This window comes from Triturus cristatus, chromosome 6 (assembly GCF_964204655.1).
Source record: "Triturus cristatus chromosome 6, aTriCri1.1, whole genome shotgun sequence".
Lineage (NCBI taxonomy): Eukaryota > Metazoa > Chordata > Amphibia > Caudata > Salamandridae > Triturus > Triturus cristatus.
In genome coordinates this window covers 389899490-389924719 of record NC_140589.1, presented here as the reverse complement: position 1 = coordinate 389924719, position 25230 = coordinate 389899490, and the positions used below count along the sequence as shown (strand labels likewise).

The following is a 25230-nucleotide window of genomic DNA, read 5'->3' as shown; positions in this document are numbered from 1 at the left end:
TTGCGAAGATGCATGTTTTAAGCAGAGTACAGCGTGACTTATCTATACATTAATTATACAAAATAATAAGAGGAGAACAAGAGTAACCACCTACCACAATTATGATTGCATTACACAACAATGGCGCCGAAAATACCAGAGAAATGAACATCCCTCCAGAATCAAAATATTGCTGTTTTGAAAATACTCTGAAAAAGGAAAAAAAATAACTATTATTACAAGTCTGACGATACAAATATGGCATTTAAGTTGCCCCCCACTCAACAACTTGAAATACAAATTAAAAATAAAATACAACAATGAAAAATATATATGTCTCTAAAAGAAACCTTAATCCCTAGTTAAAATGTTCTGTTTTTGTTAATGTCATCATCTTTTATGTTTTGCTGCTCCCTGTGGTGTCGTTCGACTGCAGAGAACTTAAATGCATCTCTATTTCTTGGGACTCTTGAAAGTAAATAGGGCCTACTTTCAAATCAGTTTCCTATTTCAGCAGGGCGAAAACGGACGGACATGAGCTAAGAGGAGAAGCTTTGAGTAAACAGAAAGGCTTTAGATCGCACACAGGTTGAAGGAGGCTACGGCAACAGCTACAATTTTGGTTTCAAGGAAAACACCTGGCGTTTCTTTCGGAAGCAGTGTGTTGTTGAGAAAGTAGCCAAGGGTATTATTAACATCTGAATCCAAAGAGAGTGAACCCCGGAAAATACATTAATTAGTTATCGGGGCGATGTTTCCGTTCTGTGTTATAAAAGGTAATCTCTCGATTTCAGCACTATGTTAGTATAGTACAAAGACATCGCATCCATATCCCCCTGACATGAAACCGGTTGCCTATGGTAGAAATAATACAGGCAGACTACGTTTGCTCTTTCAGTGTAACTACATCGAATGAAAACTAGTTAATCACGCCTTGTTATTGGACACATTAGGTATCGTTTTGTAGGTGGACTTAAAGACAAGGAGCTTTTTAAGAAACAAAAATGACAATGTAAACAGGCAAGGCATTGGGGAGGTCCCATGCCTCAATGCTGAAGAGGCTGGGGATTATTCTTCAAAGGCATCCGCAATTTTTTTTAAACATTTTAAAAACCATGCCTTTGCAAATTCCAAACGGCGTCTGGGGAGCAGTTACCTGCATACGAAATTCGATGCATTGGGGGTATGTGAATGCCTTTGAGCTGCGTAGATGCCTATCCTATATTGGGGGGGTCCCCGTAGAAGCTCCATCGTCGGGGAGTCTGCGTCCCCAAGGACAGCATGTCCAGATATACTATGCAGATGAAAGTGGTAAACAACTGTCTCCACTACAGGTACTGTGTGACCAGTGAAAACGGATTGATTATTCCCTCATTCCGAGAAAAGTTTTTACAATCATTATTGGTGAAAGGTGTCAATTTACCATTGCAGACAGAGGGTACCACACATACTACTAACAAGGGGGTGGGGGGTGGAAGGTTTGGGCAAGACCAGGGACATCAGGAGGGAGTCAAGAAAATTAAAGTGAAATTACATACTATGGCAATCTTAGTTTTGTTGGATGAAAAACTCACTGGTTGTAAATCACCTATGGCGCTTGCTTACAGGCATAGTTTTGCTTATAGTTTAATTAGTATAGTAGCAGTCATTGGAAATGAAGGAAGCCGTCTGCAATTGTTTATTTAAGAAATGATAAGCAAACAAGTTATGCCGTGGCCTGTCTAGAAGTGAATTTTAACCCCTTCAGTGCCACACCCTTTCCCCCTCCTGTGCCGGGCGTTGCACTAGTGGGTGGGGTTCATGACGAGATAGTCTCGTCATGGGCACAGTGCAACCGTGCTCCATGACGAGACTATCTCGTCATGGGCACTGAAGAGGTTAAGGTGGAGGACACGCATTACACTCCGAAAATAGTGCTGGGGCTACCTACAAACATGATCATTTAGGGATCGCTCCTGTGAACCCTAGCACTGCTTTTGGAACCCCTAGCTTCAGAGGTGGCGAATTCAGTGCCAGGAATACAGGGGCATCTTGTCTTTATGGGCATCGGTTAGGGCCCAGTTCTCTTAGCTTTTTGTCAATCTTTTTATACTAATAGAGAATGTTACATTTTTCACTATTAGGGTTATTAAAATGGAGTACAAAAAGCTGGAAAATTACTTTTCCTGACATATAAGGTTACGTTAAAAAAAATGCGCTTTTTAATGTATGTTGTGGGCATGCTTGTGGGAGTTTATGTATTAGTAAATGTCTGCATACGTAAACAGAGTGTGAATGTGTATGTGAGTAAAAGCGAAGGTCAAAGGGCATGTGATGTCCCTTCTGCTACACCTGGCAATTTGGTGAATTGACGTCCATGCCTACAAGTAAGTTGATATATATATTATATATATAAAAAACTACTGGCAGTCGCCAGTAGGTAGTTATAGTTAGGACCTATTTTCCATAGGAAATCCGCAACATTCTATTCCCATTAACTTTGACGAATCTTCGTGAAATTTTCAAAACGTTTGGCCAGCTCCGGTCCGCTCCTATCCTGAAAGTCTCGGGGTGATTTGTCAAGCGGGGGCCGAGAAAAAAGGGGGTCCCACAACGGGTTTTCCCCATGCTATTTTCCATAGGAACCTTTAGTCGCACCTACAGCCCGAACTGCTGAACGGAATTACACCAAATTTGGCAAAAAGGTAGCCCTTGGTTCAGAGTCGTGCCTTTTGGTTAAATGGTGTAAATTCGTTCAGTAGTTCCTGAGAAAATCAAAAGTAAAATCACATATCTGGGCGGAGCCTAACCACACATCTCATCGTGAGATCTGATTGGCTGTCAGCACTTCATCCAAGAAGTGTTGGCAGCCATCTTGGGACCAATATACATGATAGCACCTCATTAAAAAGCATTGCAGCTAATAGAAGGTTTTAAGACTTTAGTTACATTATAAATCATTTGTTGATGGTACCATACTAATTTTAGGAATTGTGATGTGTTCTAAGGTGATTTTACCATGTGAAAAAGCCTTCTGCTGGGATATCATGAATCATGTTTGAGAGAAAACTATTTTCTTATGCTTTTCCCACAGAGGTGTGGAAGGTGATCTATAAGCTAAACTGAGAGCATATTTTCTGTAAATTCACATTATCTTTCTCAGTCATGTGAGAATTAATTCTGACATTCTTAGTAAAACATGTACATCCAACAAGGGCAGAGACTGTCAGTTGATTCCTTTGTGTTCTACTGCAGCTTCCCAGAGTGTTCTAAAGAACAACTAGAGCGCTAACAGTCCTACTTATGAAAAACGTATTGCACACCTGAAGCCATCTTGCTTGGATTAAAGTGGTAACTCTTAAAACATTTAATTTAAAAAGGAACAAAATGAGGGGGTTCATTTTGCCATAGAAAGTATGATTAAGGCTGCAGAAAGAAAAATTAGGGCACATTTTGACTTCTCAAATCGTCTTCTATTTCATTAAAAAATTCTGGCATACAGACAAACATGCACTTTGAATACCAGTGCTGGAGCAGAGTTTTCTTTTAGAAAATTCTGGGGCTTTTGAAGCTCTGGCATGTCTATGCGTTTTATTAATTTATTAATAATTAACAATTAATTATTTGTCTTGTGCAAGTGTGTTTTACTAATCAACCCGTTTGTCCTAACACAAGAGAAAGTTACATGAGGGTTAGCTTATTTGTGCTGTTTTTGTATTTACAATAACGTGCAAGTTTTCATGTTTAAACGTTGCTGTGTGCTATTTATTTTGAGCACAAAACGCTGTCTGAATTAATGCTTTTTATGTCGCAAGGCTAGATAAATGCATAACACATAAGGGTATTAGTGGGGTTAACACTGTTTAATCATTATGTTGTAGTAACGTTTATTTTGTCTCTTTAATTAAAGATGGTCTATTGTGGCCTATGAAGGCCTTAGCCGAGCTGACAGTATTTCGAAGCCTGGCTGTGGTATATTTCTGTGATGTGGCAAGAGAGACCCCTGCTGGAGAAAGGTCGAAGACAACTGACCGTGGTCCTTATTGTATTTTTCCATGAGGACATCAGCAGTTTGGAGGATCTCCAAAAGAAATGGAATGCCCTTGGCGAACAAAGGAGCTTCAGAAACAGATAATGAACTGTGGCCTGGCTGCCGAGGGAAGTTGTACAAGTTGGATACTTTGATAGTTTCTTGGTTCCTGTTCCGTAGTTCACGTCTTGTGACTTTTCCTGAGCGGAGATTTCCAGATGTAGCAATGTTACATTTCTTCCTTCTCGTTCTGCTCAGTGATACAGTTTATCCTGCCAACTTTATGTGTGTTTCTATTGTATTTTTCATTATAAAAACTGTTAGCTTAGGGAGGGATCTCCCCACTCTTTTGGCCACCCTTTTGCCACTTGCCATTTTACCTTTGCTGCGTGAACTTGCGTTGCTGAGGATCGATGCGGAGGACACTGTCTTGAGAGACTTTACCGAGAGACTGGTCCTGACCCGTTCTGACACTTAGTTAGAATAGGTAACTATGAGAAATGATTTATTCTGATTGATTTTACTTTGACTAATTTTAGATAAAGCAATAACTTTTAAACATGGTGTTGAATATTCTTTCTTGTCAATTATTGAGTACATTTTGATCATTGTTGTATAGATTGTATAGAGTATGATTAAGGATAACCACTATAATTAGGTCCTATCGTCCTAGATATAGATGCAGGGTTTTCTTCCCACAGGTCTTATGCTGGTAGAGTATTTGAGCGTATGTTAGTGAAATGGGCCCTAGCGTATGATGAATGCATGTGCGTGTAACTGTGAAATTACTCTATCCGTGGAAGTGGGTTTATTTTAGGTACCCTGATCTCTATCAATTTCTCTGGTAGCAGAGGATGGTTATAGATGGTTGTCTTGATCTGATAAGATAAAGATTGCTTGTATATTGGCTTATTGATTATTGATTTATTTTGATGTTATTGGTATATGTACTAATACTATATGTTGGAGTTGTCATGTTGAGTTATATGTAGTGCTTCTGGAATTTGGAAGCTGGTAGCAGTTCCGTAGTAGAGCAGAGGAAGGTGTATATGCTGCTCTCGGGAAAGACGGGATTGTAAGGAATTACGTGTGACAATTGAAGTTGCGCGTTCACATTGTCTGGGTTCGGAATCAGTGACATCGTCGTATGTTACTATTAGAATATATTTCTGGTATATAAGGAGTGTGTATCGTAGTGAAGGTTATCTGTGAAACTCTGGTCTTAAGTCCCAGGGATCCGTAAGGATTGCCGTTAAAGCTTATTGCGGGAGGAGTAATAGGTATTCTCTGAGCTTGTTTGAGGAACTGGGCAGAGGTAAGCTGCTTAGTTGTTGAGTTATAATTCTGTACAGGGACAGATTGTGCTGTTCTCGGGAAGCAGGATTCTGTGTGCATGTACTATATTTTTCTCGTATGAATGTGCGTGAATGCATATACATTTATTGACTGTAAGACTCTTTGGATAAGTCCTAGAGGAAACAGTTATGCGATGTATGAAAGTTGTTGATTCTTGAAAAATAGACTCTCTTTTACTATTCTGTGGGTAGCGAAGCAGACAATGGAGATGTTTTTATGTTGTAACTAATAGATTTTGTAGAAGTTTTGACACACAGTCTACTGAGAGTTTTTTGTAAAGGAGGGGTAGACGAGTGACAGAGACAGGAGACAGAGACTGCAGCGACTGTTGACGTCAGAAGGTCCGCGCTCTGATTGGATAGTGGACCAGAATAGGGTTCGCGCTGGGATTGGTGCGTTAGTGTGAGTCGCGCAGGGATTGGAAGAGCTGTTTAGTGACGTAGACGCTCCAGGATTGGTGCGTTAGTGTGAGTCGCGCTGCTATTGGTTGAGAAACTCGTATTGTATATTTATAATACGGAAAGAGTAGAGAGTTTTAGTAAGCGCTAAAATGAATTACCAAGAAGAGAAAAAGAAAAAGACGTTCTTTGGAAAAGTCAAAAGGTGGTTTAGCAAGGATAAAGAGGTTAAAACGAGAGAGGGTGAGTTGCTACCTCCAGCGAAAACACCTGCATCCTTCATGGTTGCGAAATATGGATTACATACCTGTATATGGTTGCAGAATTGGGTTAGGTATACTAAAGAAGATGGTGTTCTAGCATTTCCAGAACATGGTTCAATTAATTTGGCCGTGTTGAGAAATTTACGGGAAAAGATGTTATGCTTAGACCCGAAGCCGAGACCTACACAGTTTGAGGCTTTAGTGGAATGGGAAGAGGAAGTTCATGACCGAGAAAAGCAAAGGTCTGGAGGGTATTACAGGTACATGTTTGGGAGGAGACATGATCGTGAAACACATCATGATCGAATGAAAAGATGGCGAGATGCTAGTATGACAGAGGGATTATATCCAATGAGAACAGTTGAAGTTTCTGCTCCTTCAACAGAAAGGGTTCCTGAGTCAGATATGAGAAGATATGGAGAGTATGAGGATGAGGTCTTAAATGACATGATTTACAAGAGACCACCTCCATATAGACCAGAACCAGATGAGAGTACACCAGTTGTTTCTCCGATAAGAGATACAGTTGAGAAAGAAAAAATGACACCTGAATCGAGAGGTAGTAGTTCTTTCAGGGAGAGAGAGAATCGAGGTAGTGAGGAAAATGCTAGAAAATTAGCAAAAACAACAACAGAACTGACTGAGAAAATTAGGGAGATAACGAAGAATCTGGAAGCTGTTACGGTGCCTGTAACAATAGGTCCAGTTATGCCTGTGTTTGATAAACAGAGAGCAGGTGAGAAAGGACTGGTAATTCCATATATTGCAAATGAATCCACAAATTCAGTTGGTCCTTCAGGAGATTCAGATAAAAGAGCAGGGAGAAGTGACCTGAGACAAACCAGACATGACACATGTAGTGAACTATTGGATGTTAGTGAACCTGGTTGTTCAGGGATGCCGATTTTAGAACCGCAGAAAAAAGCGGTTCCAGTGAGAAAAACTGCTGAAATAACAGTTGATGATTTGAATGATTGGATGAAGGTTCTTCAGAAAAAGGACAAGGATTCACAAGTTATTGATGTGGTTAAGTTACGTATAGAATTAGAAGAGCTTGTGACAGGAACAGTTCCAACAGAAATCCTGAAGAGTCATCATGATGGTGAGCTAATGTTCATGTGCAAGAGCATAACATGGAGAGCAAGAAATACACATGATAGACTAAGAGCAATAGCAAATGAGCAAGGAGTTGACATTGATAGAGTAAAGGCTTTGCAGAAAACGTACAGGATGGATTTTACAGAGAAAGACATTGAGAATTTGAATACTTCTGGTAGAACAGGACAGATTAAAGAAATGGTGGCATTATTGAGAAGATGGGGTGATGTAGAAAAGTGGAAGGATAGGTGGTATAAGAAAAGAGAGGAATCTGAGGATAGAACAACTTATTCAGCATTTCCAGTGAGAGAAAAGGAGAAACCAGTGGAGAATTATCCCATGAGAGAAATACCTGGAGGAGGATATGTACATGTTCCATGGACCAGACAGGATATTTTATCATTTACGAATGATTTCCCTCGATTGAGAGAAAAGCCCGTCGAGTGGTATAGGCAGGTAGATAGGTTTGTGAAATTGTCAAAAGTGCTGTGGGTTGACCTGAATAGTCTGTTTGATATAATTGTTCCAGCAGACTTGTGGACTGAATGTAAAATAGTTGTGAGTTGGCCTACTGAGGAATATCCAAGAGATTCAAGAACAGGGGCACCAGATCCAGAAGTAATGAGGAAGTATGATCAGGTGATGGTATACCTGAAGAGTAAAGTTCCTCCAAAAGAGACAGACTGGGTTAAGATAGATCGAACACAACAGGAGGCAAAAGAATCAGTTCATGCTTTTTACGAGAGGCTAATACTGGCTTTTAAACAATTCAGTGGAGATGAACACCTGGGTGATAAAGATTTGAGTCACTTTGTATACAGATTTGTATATGGTCTAAGACCTGAAATTGGTGAGAGAATTCGTGAGCACACGGTGGATTGGCAGAGTAAGAAAGTAGATGAGATTCTGAGACATGCAAAATACTTTAGTGATGAAATTGAAGCAAAACAAAGAAAGCTGAAAGAGAAAGCAATGTGGGCACAAGTGAAAGTTGCAGAAAGACAGGAAGCACAGTTGGTGGAACAGGCAAATAATCCAGGAAATAATGCAGGAAATAGACCGAGATTTGCAGGAAAAGGAAAGGGAAGTCTTGAGGAAGCCAAAAAGAAGTTCCCGTGTCACAACTGTGGCCAACTGGGACATTGGAGATCGGAATGTCCTAATCCACCATTAAATGAGGGTAAATCCTTAAATCAACAGGTGCAGAATGATGGGAATATCCAGCAGCAACAACAGCAGAAAGTTGTGAGACAGCAGAGTCAAGAGCCAAAACCGCCCTTACCGCAGAATAGAGGGATACAAAAGTACAATCAGGACTCGGGATTCTTCAATGATGAGCAGGTAAACAAACCGAGACGTACTAACAAAGTACAGCAGTACTTGTTAAAGAGTGAAGGGAGTGAGTCTGAGGGTGATTATTGACGGTGCCGAAGAGAGGAGGAAGAGTGCATACTTGGTGCAACTCTAGAAATAGACCAGGCAGGACCATTTGTGGATGGGAAAATAAATGAGGAGAGTGTTACTTTTTTGGTAGACACAGGTGCGACAAGATCAACTGTCAGGTCAACAGATGTTAGAAATCTTCCTCTCTCGGATGAAGCAATCCAAGTAGTTGGTGTAGCAAATACACAAATCAGAACACGTCTTACTGAACCAGTAAGAGTACAGATAGGGAAATTTTCAGACATGCACAGATTTATTGTCTGTGACACGAGTCCAGTGAACCTGTTAGGTAGGGACCTATTGTGTAAAATGAATTGCACAATTTTTTGTACACCAGATGGAATAGCTTTTGAGACACCAGATGATGATGTTTTCTACCGAATGACTCTAGAGAATAGAGAAAGTGAGTTAATTGGTGCATTTGCTGTGTTTAATCCGGAGGATTTGCCTCAAGTGCTGAGAGACACAGTGAAAAGAGCAGTTTGGGATTTTACAGGAGTGGCTGTGGGATTGATGAATAATGTAGATCCAGTGAAAATTGCAGTGAAAGAGGGAATTACATATCCTAACATTCCTCAGTACAAAATGACACCAGAAATAATTGAAGGGATAACTCCTATAATTGAGAAAATGATTCAGCAGGGAGTTCTGAGAGAACTACTGAGTAGTCCGTGTAATTCACCGATAATGGGACTGAAAAAGCCCAATGGCAAATTTAGGATTGTACAGGATCTGAGAAAAGTTAATCAAATTGTGGTGGCATGTTGTCCCATTGTGCCAAATCCATCAGTGATTCTGTATCAAATTCCACATGATGCTGAGTGGTATACAGTGATTGATTTGTGTCATGCGTTCTTTTCAATACCATTGCATCATGACAGCCAGCCGATTTTTGCATTTAGGTTTGGCCAGCGTATTTTAGCATGGTGTCGTATCCCACAGGGGTATACGGAGAGTCCTTCGATATTCAATCAGTTATTGAAAAAATCGTTGGAAAGTCTGATCATGCCTGAGAGCTCAGTGCTAGTACAATATATTGATGACCTACTTGTGGCATCAAAGACACGTGAAGCTTGTGAAGTGGATACCATAGCTTTACTGAATCATCTGGCAGATGGAGGGTTAAAGGTATCTCCAGCCAAATTGCAATTTTGCAAGAAAGAAGTGCATTATCTTGGACATAATATTGAAAAAGGTCTGAGAAAAGTGACTACTGACAGGATCAGAATAATCAGAGAAATGAAAGCTCCGAAAACCCAGAGAGAAGTGAGAATGTTCCTGGGTATGGTGGGATATTGTCGTCAGTGGATAATTAATTTTTCCCTGATAGCAAAGCCATTGATTAAATTGACAAAAAGTGAAATGACAGATCCGTTGGATCTGGATGCAGAACAATTGGCAGCATTTGAAGAGCTCCAAACTAAAATGTGTGAGGCCCCAGCTCTGGGAATGCCTGACTACGAAAAAGAGTTTGAACTGTACTGCAGTGAGAGAAATGGATGTGCACTTTCAGTGTTAATCCAGAAACATGGGCAATTGAGAAGGCCTATTGCATACTTCTCATCGACACTTGACACTGTAGCCGTGGGGTTACCAGGTTGTCTGAAAGCTGTGGCTGCGACATGCAGAAGCCTAGAACAGAGTGAGGGGATCATAATGGGGTATCCTGTAAGGGTATTCGTACCTCACAATGTGGCAATTCTTTTGACAAGAAGCAGAACTCAGCATATGTCACATAGTCGGCTGACTAAGTACGAAAAAGTGATTCTGGGAGCATCAAATGTGACTCTTGAGATATGTGTGAATGTGAATCCAGCAACACTCTTGCCGGATATTGAAAATGTGGGTATAAAGATGGAAGATGATCATGATTGTTTGGATGTACTTGAATACTGTACAAAACCGAGACCAGACATAAGGGATCTTCCCTTACCTGAGAATGACCATGTGTTGTTTGTGGATGGATCATGCCTGAGAAATGATAATGGTGTGTTATGTGCAGCATATGCAGTGTGCAAAGTTTCAGAGGTCATGGAAGCATCACCATTGAAAGGAGTGAAATCTGCGCAAGTTGCTGAATTAGTGGCATTGACAAAAGCTTGTGAGATTGGGAAAAATTTGAGAACAACTGTGTTGACTGATAGTCAATATGGATTTGGAGTGGTGCATGACTTTGGCCAACTGTGGCTACAAAGAGGTTTCTTGACATCGGGTGGAACTCCGATAAAGAATGCTGAGTTGATTGGAAAATTGCTTGAGGCGATACAGCTGCCTAAGGAGTTAGCGGTTGTAAAATGTGCCGCACATGGTTCAGGGGACGATTTTATCACTGTTGGTAACAGATACGCCAACGATGTGGCACAATATTGTGCCAAAACAAATCAATCGATTAACAGGGATAGGATGGAAGAAATGTCTTTTCTTTCTGTGATGTTTACTAATGTCCTAGAAACGTAGGATGAAGTAAAGCAGTTACAAGATGAGGCAGGAGAGGAAGAGAAACAAGATTGGGTTAAGGCAGGATGTGCTCCAAGAGAAACAGACCATGTTTGGGTCTACAGAGATGGCAGACCAGTAATGCCAAACTCAATTTTGTCGTCAATGGCAAGGATGTATCATGGTCAGGGACATCTGGGGAGGGACGCGATGGTAAGGTCCTTTAAACAAACCTGGTACAATGCAAAGTTTAGGACAATTGCGGAGAGCATCTGTCAAAGGTGTTTAATTTGTCAGCAATTCAACACAGGGAAAAAGACAGTGGTGAGTCTAGGGACAATTGGCAGAGAAGGAGGTCCTTTTACAAGAATGCAAATTGATTTCATTGAAATGCCCCAGGTGAACAGATTGAGGTATGTTCTAGTGGTAGTCTGTTTGTTTTCAAGGTGGGTGGAAGCTTACCCGACTAGAAGAAATGATGGATTAACAGTGGCAAAATTACTGTTGAGAGAATTGATTCCTAGGTACGGGTTTCCAGTTACAGTTGAGTCTGACAGAGGTAGACACTTTCAAAATGAACTCATTGGTTTAATTTGTGAAGCATTGAAAATACAGCAGAAGCTACATTGTGCATACCGACCAGAGGCTTCTGGTGTGGTTGAGCAGATTAATGGCACAATCAAGAATAGGATTGGAAAGATGTGCTTAGCCACTGGCATGAAATGGCCAGATGTTTTGCCTTTAGTTCTGATGACAATGAGATCTACTCCAGATAGAACTACTGGTTTGAGCCCGCATGAAATAATTATGGGACGTGCAATGCGCCATGCATTCGTGCCTGTAAATAAATTGGTGGCAATAACTGATGACATGATTTTGGATTACTGTAAAGGCCTGGCTGACGCAGTTCATTCTGTGTTTCACCAGGTTGGAGAAGAAGCTACCACACTTGAGAAGAAGCAAGCCCATGATCTGAGTCCAGGAGACTGGGTGAGGATTAAGGTACACAGAAGAAAAAATTGCTTGATTCCAAGGTGGGGAAGGCCAAGACAAGTTATTCTGACTACGACGACTGCAGTAAAGTGTGCTGGAGTAAGGCACTGGGTACATGCAAGTCATACTCTGAGAGTTCCAAGCCCGAGAGAGGGAACTGGTGAAGAGTATTTTGAAGAGTCAGATTCCAGTGATGGTGAAGATCCTGAAGATACGGAATCAGTGAGAAAAGAAGCAGAGAGAGCTTCAAGAGAATCACTGCGAGTATCAGAGAGAAGATCAGATTCTGATAAAGAGCCTGAAGTTTCAAGTAGCTGTGGGGGTAAAAGAAAAGAAAAGAGAAATCACACAGAGATTACTCCTGAATCAGAAGAGGAGGAGATTGAAGAACCACTTGAGATTATTCTTGAAGAAACAGGGTCAGAAAAAGATAGAGAGGGACAGATTGCGGAAGACCCCCGAGGAGGTGTAGGGAACATTGATGAGGAGCTAGGTGAAGGGACAAGTAGACAGCAAGAAGATTGCGTGTTGGAGACCTGAGGAGGGACAGAAATAGGGAAGTCTCAAACAGTGGTGAAAAAATCTGTGGAGAAAAGAAAAGCTACTGGGAAACGGAAACAAGAGGCACTTGAAACAGATGATGAAGATGAACAAACAGAAGGTCGAGTTCTGAGAAAGAGAACTTCGATTGGAGAGAAGAGTGTTAAAGAATTGAGGCCGAAAAAGGTTGTGAAAAGAGATCGTTGGCCTAACAACCGAGTGAAAAGGGTGAGATACAGAGTAATAAGAGCAAATCCATCAAAAGCTGAACAAGTGAATGAAGTATCAAGCCAAACTTCGAGAGCTGAAGAAGAAGAATCAAAGAAATCAAAAGAACCAGTAGAAATAAGAAGAGTTAAAAGACCCAACCAAAAGTACAGATCACCGGAATGGTCTTATGTGACACTGTCTGAAGAAGGAAAAGAAGAAACAGTGACTCGAGATAATCCGGAAGTGGTCTTGAGAAAAGTGGTTGAGGAGGATACTGGTGAAATTCTGAAAGTACTCTTGACTGACATTGGAGAAGAGTCGAGTACTGAGGATTCCGACGTTGGAGATCTGATACAATTTGATGTTGAAGAAATTGAAGTGAAGAATGACAAGTATCCAAATTGAGTGAAAGAAGGATTCACTTGGATCAAGTGAACGAGGAGATCGTTTGGATAAACTGAAAGCTGAAGAATTGCTGAAGAATTGAAGAAGTTCAAACAGTAGTGGAGTAGTAGAGGCTAAACTAAAATGGCTAACATAGAGGAAAATAGAAATAAATGTGCCTTTTTTAAGAGGTGGTGAAGAATGTGCTGCTGTTGTACTGGATTATTAATGCTTCTATGGGGTGTTTTAATTTTATTAGTAACTTTTAAGGTTGAATTTGGGATGAACACAGAGAATATGACTAATATAGAGAGGAATTCACAAAAAGTAGTTCCAATTAGAAGTAGTAGTTACATACACAAAGATAGGCCAATTAATAATTTTTCTAGTAATGTTTTTTCTAAACTGTTATATGAATATGTGAAGACAATGGAAGTAAGGGATTGCTATGTCTGCATGCAGTTACCTGCATCTGTTTCAGAGGGTGTTACTTATCACCATTTGCCAGCTACATATGGTATTTCTTGTAGTATTTTAAGTAGTGTTTTTTATTTGTTAGGGAAAATAGATTATAAGATGTCTAACAGAGATAGTATTTTTGGGCACTTGCCAATGAACAAAGAGCTGAATCCAGCTAAAGAAGCTAACACTTTTGGTGAGATTTTTATTGAAGAAAAAGGATTAACATTAGATTACATTTTTAAGAATAATTTAACTTGCAGTTTGAAAGAAGAGGAAAGAGCTTTCCTGGATATGGTAGAAGAAAGGAGAGTGAACATGCATGAGAAAGGGAGAAAATATGAAGAGAGTGAAACAATTTGGGACATTGAGATGGGAAAAGAATTAAAGAATGGGGCTAGTCCAACTTTAGCTCTAGATGCACCACAGAAGGGTAAACTTTGCATTACCAGAAGGAAATCCCAATATGATACATATTTTGTGGGAACTAGTGAGTGCCATGATACATACTTCATTGCGACAGGTTGGGGTTTCAGAGGTGGAGAAGATACAATTTTTCCAGGAGTGTACTATGTGTGTGGGAACAAGGCTTATTACAAGTTGCTGGACCATTGGTATGGCACGTGTTATGTGGGCCTGGTTTTTCCTAAAATTTTTCATACAGATAAAATAAAAGATGTAGAAGATATTAACTTATTAACACGTTTTAAGAGAGAAACTTGGTCTGAAATTGTGGGTGATATTTTTGGGGTTTTGATTCCAGCAGTGGGAATTTCTTTAAATGCTTATGGAATTCGGAAACTGTCCACAGTGGTTGATCGCTTATCGACAAATACCGCAGGAGGGTTTCTTTTGGTGAATACGGAATTAAGTGCCGTACGTGCCATGTCAATGCAAAATCGACTTGCCCTTAATATTCTTTTGGCCAAGGAGGGTGGAGTCTGTGGAATTTTGAAAGTTCAACATTGTTGCACTTACATTCCTGACGAAAGTAAAGACCTGAAGGTCTATATCAAAAATATTACTGATTTACATGAAGAATTAGTACCACTTGAAGCTGGGAGTTTATGGACTAAAATAGCTAATAAGATGATAGCTGTTAAGGATTTTAGTGCAAAAATAGGTAGTACTATTATAGGTAGAATATTGTTTCCTTTGTCTTGTATAATTGTTGCTTTACTGATAATAAAATTGGTGTGTGTGTGTTGTAAAAACAGGAGAGGGAAAGAGAAATTGAAAAATGAAAAGAAAAACAAGAATTCGAAAATTTCGAAAAGAGAACCAGAAGAGATTGAATTAGAAGAATTGAGGGAGAGTGTTTATTTAGAGACAAAGAGAGATGATGAAAGAGTGACTGGTGTTTAATGTTGTCTAAGGGGAAAAGACATTTCTGATTTCCTAAAATGGGACTAAAATTTCACTAATTTTTTTTTTTTGGGTTTATTTGGTGATAAAATCACCAAAGGGGGGATTGCTGGAGCAGAGTTTTCTTTTAGAAAATTCTGGGGCTTTTGAAGCTCTGGCATGTCTATGCGTTTTATTAATTTATTAATAATTAACAATTAATTATTTGTCTTGTGCAAGTGTGTTTTACTAATCAACCCGTTTGTCCTAACACAAGAGAAAGTTACATGAGGGTTAGCTTATTTGTGCTGTTTTTGTATTTACAATAACGTGCAAGTTTTCATGTTTAAACGTTGCTGTGTGCTATTTATTTTGAGCACAAAACGCTGTCTGAATTAATGCTTTTTATGTCGCAAGGCTAGATAAATGCATAACACATAAGGGTATTAGTGGGGTTAACACTGTTTAATCATTATGTTGTAGTAACGTTTATTTTGTCTCTTTAATTAAAGATGGTCTATTGTGGCCTATGAAGGCCTTAGCCGAGCTGACAGTATTTCGAAGCCTGGCTGTGGTATATTTCTGTGATGTGGCAAGAGAGACCCCTGCTGGAGAAAGGTCGAAGACAACTGACCGTGGTCCTTATTGTATTTTTCCATGAGGACATCAGCAGTTTGGAGGATCTCCAAAAGAAATGGAATGCCCTTGGCGAACAAAGGAGCTTCAGAAACAGATAATGAACTGTGGCCTGGCTGCCGAGGGAAGTTGTACAAGTTGGATACTTTGATAGTTTCTTGGTTCCTGTTCCGTAGTTCACGTCTTGTGACTTTTCCTGAGCGGAGATTTCCAGATGTAGCAATGTTACATTTCTTCCTTCTCGTTCTGCTCAGTGATACAGTTTATCCTGCCAACTTTATGTGTGTTTCTATTGTATTTTTCATTATAAAAACTGTTAGCTTAGGGAGGGATCTCCCCACTCTTTTGGCCACCCTTTTGCCACTTGCCATTTTACCTTTGCTGCGTGAACTTGCGTTGCTGAGGATCGATGCTGAGGACACTGTCTTGAGAGACTTTACCGAGAGACTGGTCCTGACCCGTTCTGACACTTAGTTAGAATAGGTAACTATGAGAAATGATTTATTCTGATTGATTTTACTTTGACTAATTTTAGATAAAGCAATAACTTTTAAACATGGTGTTGAATATTCTTTCTTGTCAATTATTGAGTACATTTTGATCATTGTTGTATAGATTGTATAGAGTATGATTAAGGATAACCACTATAATTAGGTCCTATCGTCCTAGATATAGATGCAGGGTTTTCTTCCCACAGGTCTTATGCTGGTAGAGTATTTGAGCGTATGTTAGTGAAATGGGCCCTAGCGTATGATGAATGCATGTGCGTGTAACTGTGAAATTACTCTATCCGTGGAAGTGGGTTTATTTTAGGTACCCTGATCTCTATCACCAGCAGCAGACTTCTCTGGTGAGCAGTAGCTTTACTAAAGTGATCTAATGAGCAACTAGAGTGCTAACATTCAGAATTTATGGCAAATGTGTGACACATCTGAATGCCTTCTTGATGGAACCAAAGTAAACAACTGAAAGTATTTCCTACTGAGGAGACTGCAGTAAATGAGGAAATTAGGAAACTTCATAACAAATAAGTCTACCAAGATGGCCACCAGAGACAAAAGAGCCCAAATGTAGCACAAATATCACCCAGATGTAGCCCAAGTATAGCCCAATGACAGATTGTCCCAGAGTGTTCTTAAGAACAACTAGAGTGCTTACTGTCTTACCTATGACAAGAGTATGGCACACCTGAAGCCATCTTGATTGGAATAAAGTGGTAATTCTTAAAACATTTAATTTAAAAAGGAACACAATGGGGGGGGGGGGTTCATTTTGCCATAGAAATTATAATTCGTGCTGAAGAAAGTAAAACACTGAAAGCATTTCCTACTGAGGAGACTGCAGTAAATGAGGAAATTAGGAAACTTCATAACAAATAAATCTCCCAAGATGGCCACCTGAGACAAAAGAGCCCAAATGCAGCACAACTATCACCCAGATGTAGCCCAATGAAAGAAGTGAACACTTTTTTGTGTTTTTGCAGTTTTATATAGTGCAGACTTGTCAGGTATTGGAGTGCTTTACATGAGCATTGGTTACATCACACAAGATCAAATTGATTTTGGTTGTAGACATGGGGGGATTAAGTGATTTGACCAGAATCACAGAATGTCGAGCTGAAGCAGAAACTCCCCAGTTGCAAAGTCTGCAGCTCTGGAAGTAACACCACATCCTCTCCCCTAAGTGCAACATTTAATCAAGTGGTCAATTGGATAAAAAACATAAAGATCACAAATAATTTAAAAGTTCTTTGTCGCTATTTGAAAACTCAGAAAATATGTCCTCATTTTAGTTTTTTTAGAGCACTAACCATAATTTTGATGCAAATAAGACCCTCTTTATATATGTAATTTCTAAAGGAAATGCTCTAGGTATTACAGTTTTGATTACATCAAGATGACGTCAGGCGTTCCACACTTTTGTAATAAATATAGAATGTTACCAATCTAGTTGTTCATTAGGATACTGTTGAGAGGCAGAGGCCAGGGGCACGGACTCTGAAAATTGAAGGTAGGTAGGAGGGTGCAGAGGCAACAATTTGACCACACTGGGCAGGCAGAAAGGGCAGTGGCAGCACAACAGACTATGGAGGGCAGTGGAAAAGGGGGCAGGGGCAACAAACCAACAATACAGGACTGGCAAGAGAGGCTGTGGCAATATAATAGACCATTGTGGGCAGAAGGGGAAGAGACAGTGGTAGTACAACCATACATGCCAAGAGACCCGATTTAGCCAGGAAATGTCCAATGATTTTAAGCTCAAATGGGCTTTATTTGATCTGTCTTCTGTCTACAATCTCCTCTTTTTCAATGTAACTCAAAGGGGAAAATCAATACCCGAGTTTTTTTTCAAAATCTCCCTCTTACCCAGTTCAAAATGTTCGCAAGTATGGTACATTGGATCACGGAAGGCAGGAGGAATTGGAGTAGGGACATGGACTCTGATAACAGAGGACAGGAGGGACATGGAGAGGTGCACCAAACTGATTCAAGGGGACTTCATCCACCTACTTAAAACGCCCACAGGGCGTGTTTGCACACATATCACCTCAGGCCCCCCCCTCCCTTCATCAGTGTGCAAACGCACCCCGTGGTGCGTTTTAAGAGGTAGTATTAATCCCCCTGCCCTGTTATATACTGCATTGCATTGCGGGCGGGCGAGTTATAGTTAGCTGAACTAACTATGACAGGGGAATTTCAATGGATTTGTGCGAGCGAAATGTTCAGCTAACTGTCACACCCCTGCTAATTCCTAACTGTAACGTGCCTGAAACCTATGGTTTTTTCAGTGGACATATAGATATATATATATATATATATATTCACAGACACACACACACCCACACACACACACAAACGTGTGATTAAAAGGTTGAAATAGGACTTCGTATGTGTGTGTATATATATATATATATATATATAAAATATATATAGCTTTTTATATGTATATACAGACATTTACACACATACATACAAAGTCAGATTTTAACATATTAAGCTAACAGCACTGCTTTTCAGTGCAAGACATGTGGACAAATGAATGTGTATGGAAAGGTGCAGATTCCGTTAATTTTTCTCTGCTGACTCCTGACACATTCAACAGCTGTCGTGCTAGGGCCAGAACAAATGAAGCTGGGGCATGGGCCCCCATCTGGCCTCCCTAAAGACGCCAGTGTAGTTTGGTCGCTCCAAGGCAAATTAATTATAAGTACCATTTCGAAAGAAGTTGCATTCTGCAGTGACTAGACCTTGTACACGATGCCCTGAAAAATATGTGAAACAAAGCCCTCGCTTGTGCAATACAGAAAACAAGATCACCCTCTTAAGGAAAGCAGCATGATATGCACTCACAGCAGTGTTCCACCACACTTCCCATTTCCCCCGTCACTGCCATTTTCTCTCATCGCAAGGTCATGGTTAAGAATACAAAGTGGCTTCAATCGTTTAATCTGTTAATTGTTCTCCATAATTATTCATTGTCAAGACTGATGTGTTAAAGGTTACTTTTCAAAAAGACAGTCAGATATTTCAGTAAGTTCAAGGTAAAGCGCTAGATCTGTCACATGTTAAAACAATTTCAGAATGCAATGCACATATGCATAATAAGAGGGCGGATAGGATTAAATAAATAAAGTAGAGTATAAGCCAAGGATTTTATCTTGGCTAACAAAAAGCGCTGGTTTATTTAGGAAGGACAACTCGACCAGCCAAGGAGTGGGAGGAGAGTGGGAATGCAGATGACGTGCGTTGAATGTTTGTATCAATGGGTGCTGTGTAAGAGAGGCTCATAAGAAGGGCGTGCCCCAATGATGAAGCATGCCACCTACTAGGTACGTGGGTGAGGGTTTTTTTCTACAACAGTTGTGCACTCTCCTTTCAAGTTTCCCATAAGGTGATAGCAAAAAAACGTTTGCTCAAAATCATCAAAAACTTTGTCCATTTCAGATGCAGACTATAAAGCCCTAACCAGATCAAACCACTCCATATCATCAGAAGAGGGGTCCTCAGTACACAGCGGCAGCAGCAGTGACAGTTCCGGATCAGACAAAAGCTACTACAAAAACAGACAACGTGGAAGAGGTAGAGGAAGAAATACACACTGGCAACAACCATGGCCCAACAAGTATTCAGGAATACTACCTAACTACCAGGCTCAGGAAACAACGAGAACCCGAGCGCCAACACACGCAGCAGGACAAAAGAACCTCAACCGGGAACAAGCACAAGCAGAGTCTAATAACTAACCTTTCAGACCACACTCTCACGACAGCAGAAGAAGAGGTACTGAATAGAGGTCTTGGTTTTTCACCCACAGCAAGACTTGACAAGTTCAAATTACATTGCGAATTATCAGAATTTTTCCGCAAACTTAAACTTAAAGCATTTTTTGAAAATTCACCACCAAATGATACTTAACAAGAAGAAAAGGGCGACACTACCCTTAAATTAAAGTCAACATTCATCCCTCCACCCCACACAACACCAGCGGAACTCATCGCCTTCGAACAAGCGATATACAAAGGTGTAGAAAGTACCCAAGAGAATCAAGTATTCAACAACACCACAGCTCAACAGTTTAACGCCATAAGAAGTCTCAAAAACAACAAAGATATCATCATAAAACCAGCAGATAAAGGCGGAGGCATAGTTATTCAAAACCAGAAGGCTTACCATTTGGAATGCAGACGCCTCCTAGACGATCCAAAGAACTATAAAATACTGGACGAAGATCCTACTGACAAACTTAAGACTAAAATTGACATCATGGTGCATGAAGCAGAATCTAATGGTGACATCAGCAAACAAGAAGCATCTTTCCTCACCTCAGGTGGCAAAACTACTCCATATTTCTACACCATACCAAAAATTCATAAAAACAAAACACCACCTCCGGGTAGACCTATTGTTTCTGGAATAGGCTCACTACTTGAACCCCTTTCTCGTTTTTGTGACTTCTATCTACAACCAATAGTTCAATCAACACCAGCCTACTTAAGAGATACCAAAGACTTACTCAACCAAATCTATAACCTCGAATTCAACCCTACTACATCTATACTTGTAAGTTTGGACATAGAAAGCCTTTATACCAGCCTACCTCAAGACGACACCCTCGAGGTCATCCGCACCTCCCTCGACAAAACGACCTGGGATCACAACACCCCTAAATCCTTCATAATGGAATGTGCTGAAATAGCCCTTAAAGACAATTTTTTTGAATATGAAGGCACCCTCTTTCTCCAACAGTACGGAACTTCTATGGGGAGCACTTTTGCATGTGTCCAATTTTGAAGATCTACATATCTTCAACCATCAATCACCGTACATTCAAGACATCACCTTTTACAAGAGGTACATCGATGATGTATTCCTGATATGGACAAGTGACAGCCAAAGACTTAGTGAATTCCTAAACTGGATAAATACACTTGATCCTAACTTACGATTCACTCACACTACAAGCAGCACCAACATCACTTTCTTGGACCTGGAGATTGAAGCACGAAATGGGGTACTCGTGACAAAAACCCACTTCAAACCAACAGCTAAAAATTCCCTTCTTCATTTCCAGAGTTTCCACCCAAGGCCATTGAGAGACAATTTACCGTTTGGTCAATACCTTAGACTACGCCGAAACTGCAGTGAAATAAAAGATTTTAAAACACAGTCAGAAGAATTGACATCAAAACTACAAAACCGTGGATACCCCAACAAAATCATTCAAAAAGCGCAAAAAAGAGCCAGGAACCAAAACCGAGAGTCTATTGGAACCCAAAGCGGATATGCCAGCAACTATACCACTCACATGTGTGACTACCTTCAATCCCATCTCAAACAAAGTAGCCAAACTCATACAAAGTAATTGGAAAATGATAACTTCAGGTAAACTACAATGGGACAAACCCCTATTCTCCTATAAAAGGTCTTACAACCTTAGAGACAGTCTAGTGTCTACCAGACCAAAAAAGGTCCTGAACGCCCCCAATACAGTACGGAATGCATGTGGATTACCAGAAGTAACAGGCCATTACCCGTGTGGCAACTGCAGTATCTGCCATCTTACCCAACCAACAATAATCTTACATCTCGAACAAGACAAAACCTGGACCATCATGAAACACACTAACTGCAATTCGGCAAATGTTATCTATCTCATCACATGCCCTTGCAAATTACGGTAGGTCGGGATGACCAGCAGAAAAGTCAAAATCAGAATCTGCGAACATCGCAGTAACATCCGCTGCAAACGCAACACAACAAAACTCACAGAACATTATCTAGCTAAGGGACATACCACCAACGACATGTCGTGGGTTATAATTGAACAACTCGAGTCTAATCAGACCAACATCCAAGAACGCTTGTTCGAAAAAGAACAACGCTGGGTATATAGACTCTTAACCCACATCTCAGGGCTAAACGACAACGTACCTTGGAACAGCATACATCGCTCATGAACACAATATATGTTACAGACGCAATCACGGTCGCAACTGCATGTTCCCTAACAGTCTGTAATATATGTGCAGTCTGACTACCATTTTAGACATATGCCCACCCCTTACTACACTGGCTTGTCTGACACCATACCGTTGACACTTTAAACTCCTATTCTTAGGACCCGGTGTAGACGTCATTTCATTACATTAGCCCTTATACCTGAGACCTCTCCCTCCATGCCCTCCTACACTGAGATTACAGTACACAACTCCTATTCTTAGGACCCGGTGCAGACGTCGTTACTCTACATTAGCCCCTGTACCCTTGACCTCTAACTCTTTGCCGTCCCGCACTGAGACCTTAGTACTGACACCATCTGTGCACAGTCCCTATCTCCTAATATGTGCTTTTAATTACTACGATTTGTAATACCCACTATTTCCTCTCGATATTCAAATCTTTATTGAGACACCTAAGCACATTTTTACAGGATGGCACCCTCCTTATGCTATCTCCTGAGCATACAAGAAGGTATATGTTCCATCTCGCCCGTGATATTGCATCACATTTTCCCTGCACCGCAACGGTACTTTAATTAAATTTTGACCCGCAGTCAACGTTCCGTGACTTTGCTTTGTTTCCTGTTCTTTTCATTTTCATTGCGCACACGCATGCGCAGTCCTAACCATTCGCAGTCATTACGCTCTAGTCTTTTAGAAGCGCCCACGTGACATCCCGTCTTTTCTTCCGCTTCCTTCTTAGCCCCCTCCAATCTTCAGTACGGGGCTGAACAAGCGGACCCGATCAACGTCCTAGGTACCTCGGACCTTAATTTCCCTGACAAACGTGAGTACTAGACCCCACTTGGCTCACGCTTACCCACTCTTTTTTAGAGGCTCCATACTCTACATTTGACGTATATTAACCAAGTAAACTAATCCCTCGTAGCCTCCAACTGCCCTATCCTCCTATCCATACCTCGTCATTACCTCTCTTTCTACTAGGGTCAAGAGGGGAATTTTTACGTCGATCAGGTACCAGAGGCATAATCACCTCGCTACCCAAGTGAGATCGCTTTGTCAGTCTTCATGTTGTTTGTCTTCAAAGTTGTTGTTTGTTTGTGTGTTAATTTTCACGTTATCTTTACAGCTAGTTACAACGCGCCACAACTCAATCAAACATTGAATATTAGGCTCGCGTATGTTGCCAATATATTGTATTGGCCTCCACTTGTACTACCGTTTGTCACTTCACATTAGTGAGTGTCTGATACAATCCCCATTGCACTAGACACACGCACACTACCGATAAACGATAGAGATTATGAGCACTATGTGCCCTATTATATTACGATTATGATATGGACTCACCTTATGTCTACCCACTTATGGATTCCCCGTGTATATCTACACTATTGGGGCACATTGTAGCCACGCAAGTCCTTTCTAGTGTTCGTGCATGCCCACCATGCTACTGGCATTAGATCACCAGATACAAGTTTAAAGGAGCATGCATTTAATTTATATGCATGTTGACAACTGTTTGATGTGTCCTTACTAATTAACCTTTTATTTTCAGGTACTCTCAAACGGAGATATTGTGAGTAAATTACCACTACACTCACAGCACACTTTAGGGCGTGTGCTGATATTTACACTTCACCTGGCCTGGTTTTTACGGCCAGTCACCTTTTTTTCTGGTCCTGACGAAAGCCTCTAGAACCATCCAGAAGGCTGAAACTAGTTGACCTTATCTATAAGGGATACTAAGGAAAATAATATTCCTAACTAAAGATCCCGCATAACTTTTTAACATTGGTCTTAGGACCCTTCTAATAAAACTTTTTTAAAAAGGGCATTCCTCAGAGACATTTTTAACCCATAGCTACACCTCACATAGCACGTCACTTTCTGTTCAACTTTAATATCCTGCTCCGCTGTCATTCAGGCGTCGTAGCACAGCTGGATTGTACTAGGCAATCCAGTTGGGCCCCAATGATGAAGCATGCCACCTACTAGGTAGGTGGGTGAGGGGTTTTTTCTACAACAGTTGTGCACTCTCCTTTCAAGTTTCCCATAAGGCGATAGCAAAAAAACGTTTGCTCCAAATCATCAAAAACTTGTCCATTTTGTTTTGCTACATAAGCTTAGCTTCAGCTGCTACTGAATTGAGATGAGTGCATGAAGTAGATCTACAGGAGTAGAAGGTGGGTTGAATCGTGCACAGATTCTGCTGACATACAGCTGGAATGCTACCAACAGGATTCACACGGAGGGTATGAGATACGTAATGACAGAAGGAGAAAGGCACACGGTGTAGTGATGTAAATGGTAAGTATGCTCAACGATAAGAGACAAGAGTGAAATGGCCAGAAGTAACACAAGATGGGAGGGAGGTTTGGGGAAGGCCATGGACATTTGGGAGAGACTCCAGAAAAGCATGCACAGTGGGGGAGGGCGGACGGACTGCAGACACATACACTGTTAGAGAATGCGTGTCTAAAAGTAAAACAAGCATGCTTGAAATGCGTGCAGCTACAGGGAGTATGCAGCCTTAACCTAATAAAATAAATTTCACCCACCAAAGAGGATATCAATGAGTAGTTGGTCCACGGGACACTGATAAGGGAAACACACAAGATACAACAGAAAACAGAATGCTACAACCAATAGAAACTGAGAAAAAGTAAAGTGGCAAGCACATGGACCAATAAGAAGTGAAGGGGGGATATAAGCCCCTTTTATGATGTATTAAATATAATAGATTTCATAAGAACTTTGCAGGCAAAACCTAAAAAGGAAAAGGGCAATCTTTTATTCTTTTTGGGGAGGGGGGGGGGGGGGGAAGAGGATGGGGGGAGCATCAAGGGATGCAAAGCAAAGAGGGCCGGCGGGTGCTAAAACAACACCGTGGGCAGTTTCAAGAAGTAGCACATACTTACGCATAGAGACTTTGTGTAAGCATGCCTTACTCCTAGAAATGAGAAAGTCAGACTTAAGTCTGAAGTATGATGCACTTCGTCATAAAGAATGGTTGGTGAGTCAGGTCTGGCTATGCAACTCAATTTGAGCAAGGAGTAAGATACAGTGACCTAAAAAGCCAAACCATGCCACATCTTCTGCTGTTGTGTGACAATAGAACAATTACGGCAAGGCACGCATTGGTATTCACTAACCACCCTTTGCATTTATTTTATTTTGCAGTCATAAAATGTTGAATTTACTGCTTTTTTGTTGACAGAA

General features: G+C 40.7%; 1 protein-coding gene across 2 annotated transcripts in view; it reads right to left on the bottom strand.

The window, feature by feature from the left end:
- Positions 1 to 25230, bottom strand: part of TMEM18 (transmembrane protein 18) — a 123640-nt gene that overhangs the window by 16710 nt on the left and 81700 nt on the right. For both annotated transcript variants that reach the window (XM_085610789.1, XM_085610790.1), the window contains one exon: positions 95 to 188. In XM_085610789.1, the coding sequence (XP_085466915.1) occupies positions 95 to 188 (94 nt within the window). The remainder of the gene's footprint in view (positions 1 to 94; positions 189 to 25230) is intronic.